The sequence below is a fragment of the Belonocnema kinseyi genome, chromosome 7 (assembly GCF_010883055.1).
Source record: "Belonocnema kinseyi isolate 2016_QV_RU_SX_M_011 chromosome 7, B_treatae_v1, whole genome shotgun sequence".
Classification (NCBI taxonomy): Eukaryota; Metazoa; Arthropoda; class Insecta; order Hymenoptera; family Cynipidae; genus Belonocnema; species Belonocnema kinseyi.
Window position 1 is genome coordinate 105,648,872 of NC_046663.1, and position 5,525 is coordinate 105,654,396.

General features: G+C 31.4%; 1 protein-coding gene across 1 annotated transcript in view; it reads right to left on the reverse strand.

The window, feature by feature from the left end:
• Positions 1 to 3,393, reverse strand: part of LOC117177128 (serine/threonine-protein kinase pelle) — a 14,404-nt gene extending 11,011 nt beyond the window's left edge. Inside the window, exon 1 of the mRNA XM_033367623.1 lies at positions 3,152 to 3,393. Coding sequence (XP_033223514.1) covers positions 3,152 to 3,266 — 115 coding nt within the window. The 5' untranslated portion in view covers positions 3,267 to 3,393. The remainder of the gene's footprint in view (positions 1 to 3,151) is intronic.
• Positions 3,394 to 5,525: the final 2,132 nt, after the last annotated feature.

The following is a 5,525-nucleotide window of genomic DNA, read 5'->3' on the forward strand; positions in this document are numbered from 1 at the left end:
AAATATATGTGTCTCAATTTTTTCTAGTGTCGAATAGTCTTAGTTATTGGCCGTTGAAAAGCAGTGTCCCGGTTGTGGCGTTTTGGCCGTTTAAGGGTTAAGAAATAAATAGTTGATAAAAAATTGTAATACAAAGTGATACATTCAATAATTTATTTGAAATTTTTAATACTATTAAATTACAATTCATATGTTATTACTTTCAAGTAATCAATTACTTAATTATTTTCAATGCGAAAAAATGGTCAAAGAAAATTTTGTACAATTTACAGAAAACACTGCGAATTACAAGCGCCTTGGAAGTAAGTACGCCACAAAAGTAGTCAAAAAATATTCAACAGTGGTTATAGCAATATTTTGTTATAAACCTTTATAAATAAAAATATTTGCTTATAGATAAAAAACATATTAAACATTCTTAATCAATCACGGTGACTTTTTTTCCACAAAAATGCTGAAAAATTGACAAAAAGTACACATAAGTAGTGATAGAAAGCTTTTGTTATAAGCATTTATTTATTTATTTATGTCAAAAGACGTATTATACATGATAAATGAATCATATACACTTATTTGTGACAAAAATTCCGAAATATGACCGTAGTTCTACCTTACGGTACGCTCAGGTGTATCTATGCATTAAGAGCGCACTTTCCAAGGTCAGATCTCGTGACCTATTTCGACTAGGACACTTTTTTTTTTATCTTACGCCAAATAGGCTCTTCTTTCATTCATTCTCTAAGAACTTTGTGGTGGGATTCGCAGGAAATGAGGTATTTTGCAAGAACACAACTTCTTCAATTTTATGCAAAAATGCAAAAAAAAAAGAGAAATTTTTGAAACCTTACAATTCCTAAAATAATAGGTCTAAAAGACTTTTTTTTTTAGATATACGCAGATTTTTGTAGACTCTATTTCATCCTGTGGCACAATCAACGTAAACTGAACTTGGTAGGATTTATTTGGAAAAAACTAAAGTACACTTTTTTGCCCGTAAAAACAGGCTAAAATGGCCCACTTTGACTCATGACCTATCACAGGTAGGATATTGTTCTTTTTTTGTAATTACAGGAAATTGAGTCTAGTTTCACTCGCCTGCGGAACACTTTTCCGTGCAGTAATTAGTTGGAAAGATGCACAGTGTTTTTTGAAACTTAGTGATTTTTCGCTGAAAATAAAAAAAAGGGGACTTTTCAATGTATCATAACTTGGAACCAATAGAAGTTAGCGGATTTTTTTTTAACAAAATTTGTTCAGCATTTTCTTTTCTTTCTTTTTTCTGTTGGACATTTTTCTCTAAAATGCAATGGGAATTATCCATCCACGCAAAAGTAACTTTGGGAACTGTTTTCAAACAAAAAAAAAAAAAACCGGGTTTGGCAACTGATCTGTTCTAGCATTTTTGATATGTCAAAAAGTATCCCAAAACGAAACTTTCTCATTAAAAACATTGCTAGTTGGATTTATTATGGATCAAAACTACCAGATTCCTGGACTACAGCGGAAGTTCGCAGTATTGAATTTCGCAGTACCGCGACTCGAGTGTAATGACTTTGATGTCTGTTTTTTCAGTGGCGTTTTTCCATTTTAATACAATTTTCAATACCGAGTTATCCCTATAATTTTGTGTAATCCATGTAATCCTATGTAATGTTATAAAGGCTCGTGTAATCCCATATAATAATATTTAATCCCATTTTATCTCATTTGTAATGTCATGTAATCCTATGTAATTCCTTTCAATCTTGTAATCTTGTGGGCTCGAAAAATCGAAGTGGTTAACTCCTCGTTTATATTATTATAGTTTTTATTTTTAGGAATGATTATAATAATTAGAAAACTTTATTTCTTTAAACATTCAAAATATTATGAAATCCCTACCGAAAAGAATCTTTGAGTATATACTAAAAATTCTTTAGGTCAAAGAAGCTCAAAGAAATTCTCCGCAGGCACTCAGGTAGATATTTTTCAAGGTCCAGGAAGCTCGTTTAAATGATCTGAAGGCTTTAAAATATCCTTTCCGAAATTGAAATAAGAATACGATCATAAATAACAAGCAGAAAGGCTATCTCAGTAGAGTAGCCGATACTCAAGGGTCTTTTGTTAAGCTTTCGGATTAAAATTTAGAAGTAGATTTTTTTTAATTTCATAGTTAACAGTCTAAAACATGATAATTCAGAATCTACGGGTTTCGATTACTTCAGATATCTACCTTTTTTTTTAATGCTTAAAATTGGAATTAATAGAACGTTTCGTGAACGAATACAAAAGGAACATGATATTACCGTCGCACCACTCTTAAAAGGACCACTAAAAGGATCTTGAAAAGGACCCAAATATCTCATACTATCTCCGAGACTATTTTGTTTCAAATCAACTTTGTTTATAGACTCAAATGGGCCAAGCTATTTCGCTAAAGAAAACTCAGAGATTTCTTTCGGTAGGGGAGTGTCGGCTACTCTTGCTGTAACCCCTCTGCTTGTTATTTATGATCGAATTCTTATTTCAATTTCAGCCTCTCTGCTTTTTATTTATGATCGCATTTCTATTTCAATTTCGGAAAGGTCATTTTAAAGCCTTTAAAACATTTAAAAGAACTATCTGGACCTTTGAATATATCTACCTGAGTGCCCGCGGAGAATTTCTCTGAGCTTTTCTGACTCTAGAGAATCTTTAGAATATACTCAAAGATTTCTTTCGGTGGGGAAAAAAATGAAAAATGTCAATTTAATTATGTAAAAACAGCTAGAAACCTTTCTAATCTCAAAAATAAGCTGGCAACACCGATAAACAGCTCCAAATGTACATTTGTAATTAAATTGCACAAAAAATATGTATCAATTTTCATCTAAATTTAAATACGAGTTTAACTAACACCTAGATGTAAATGCCTGTTGAGAATAGAATTTCTAAACATTTTTTCAAGAAAAAAAAAGGTTTGTCGGAGAAAATTTAGGATTGACCTATTGCTGATGTTATTCATATTAAAATTTAAGGTATTTAAATGAGATTAAAATCAAACTTAAAATCCTACTTAACGTCCAATAATCAAGTTAATGTGAAACATTCCTGAAAATAAAATCAAGAATCTAACGACGATATTTTTCTATAATTAACATAGAAATTTTAGGTTAGGTTTAAACATGTTTACCTGCTAATTCTTCCCATTTACCATTTTGGTTTAAAATTTTGCATAAATCCATTCGAACCAAGTAGTCCATTTCGTAAATATATTTAGCTTTATTGACATTCGAATCTGAAGACATTTTTATTATTTTGATTGTGTATGTACAAGATCAACCGTTCCTCATAATCATCCCATGATCAACCTCAAACCTGTTCAATTCAATTGACACGACATCAGAATCAGACGACGCAGACGATACACTCACACCAGAGACCATCTCTGCTCACACCTTGTCACATGATCTATATTAGATCATGCGCTGTCAGTTAGGTTAGGAATCCCGTCGAGACTGTGCATGCGATGATAGGCTGCAGCCATTCGCGCGCTAATATTAAATGTTAAAAAAATACAATTGTATTTATTATCAATAATTAAAAACAATTATATTTAAAAATGTTCAAGTAGTAAGTGGGTAGTTTTTAATATATTCTGCGCATTGGTTAAGAAAATAACATAATTTATTGTTACTAACTGTTGCATTTAAAACTTTGTATATCAATTATTGAAATGGACATACAAATTTTATGACATGTACATTTCGAAATATTAAATATTTATTTATTGTGAAATTGTAATTTAAATTTTATAAAAAATATATATTAAATAGAAACTAAGTCGAATTAGTCTTTAAACTTTCAAAAAAGTATATTAGTAAAATGCATCGATATATAGAAATGGATATATATTAGGGTGGCTCAAAAAATCACATTTGAGAAATTTTAACGGGCTTGTTGGCCAAATCGTTCTCGCAGGCAAATAAATGTATGCCTATTTTTTTATTTCCAAAACAAAATATTTGTAGAACTCGCTCTGAGGCTTCAAAGTTTCCTGATTTGAAGTAAAGAAATCCTTACACCAGCTACAGGTTTAATCCAGAGTGCAGCAATAGATTTATTAACTTATTATTACTCGACCATTCACCTCATTGTCAGTCACCGCAGCTTGGGATGACAGCAAATACGGTGTACAATGAGCGGACCGACCGAGGGTCAACTTTTTTTGCAGCCGTCCACCTGCAGTCCCTTCAGTCGGTGTTCAACTTAAATGCATCATTTTTCATCCGATTTTTCTTACGCTTTACTCAATTTAAATTATACTTTTAATAATTTTTTTTTAGAAATCTATTCCCAATAGTCTAAAGAATTTCTCTTCAAAAAGTCAAGTTACACAAGTATATCTGAGGGTCACAATGAGCCTCCAAAAACTGCCATTTTATGCCATTTTTGATATGCCTAAAACTTTTGCATAATATTTCTGAGATATAAAATGGTGATAAATGCAATGTTCATTGATAATTGAACAAGTATATTAAATATCAAAGAAATTGGCCTATAATTTCCTGTCCAAAATCGAAGAAATAAAAATTGGAAAGATTTTACATGTTAAACTCCATAAGATATAAAAATGGCCAGAGCGAGTTCTAAAAATATTTTTTTTCGAAAATAAAAAAATAGGCATACATTTATTTGCCTACTAGAACGATTTGGCCAACAAGCCCGTTAAAATTTCTCAAATGTGATTTTTTGGGCCACCCTAATATATATATATAGAGAGAGAGGGGGGGGGGGAGAAAGCGTTCGGAAAGAAACGGAAGCAAAGTTCACATAGAAATTGGAAAGGTACTTTCTTTCCGATTCTTCCGTTAGGGAGGTTTCATCTCAAATGTTTTCTCTCCCTCTAAAGCCAATTTCCGTGCTTCCTACAGCATTATCGGTACATTTATATATATATATATATTTCTAAATTCTATATTTTTCTTGGATTTTTTTCTAAGACTGGTAAATTGTTAACAGCTGACAAAAATCGCCAATTTTCACGCAAAAACAATCATATCGCAGTTCGCGACGTGCATCGTGAATTTTGTTGTGAATTCACGTCTAAAATTTGACAAAATTGAGTCTTCCGAATAGGAAAAAATACGGTCTAAATTCCGGAAATCATTGGTAAATATGAATCGCCATAAATCTGACCAGTCTTAGAAAAAAATCCAAGAAAAATATAGAATTTAGAAATTTATAAATGAAATGCCAAACGTGCCAAACATAACTGCCAGCTGCCAACCAAACAAATTTTGACCGATTTTAGTTCGAGTGGTCGAACCCTCGAACCTGACCTAAATTTTCAAATTACGATTAATTTAATTTTTCAAATTATTTCGACTTGTAAATCTATTAAAAAAGAAATCTAAATAGTATATTTTCAAACAAGTTAAGAGAAATTGAAGAACAAAAATAAAACTTTTAAACGCTTTTTAATAATTTCAAATTAATGATACAATGCGCATGGGCCACCATGGCGGAGTATCGAAATCAGCTGTTTCCGGATTCCTTCAGCCGGT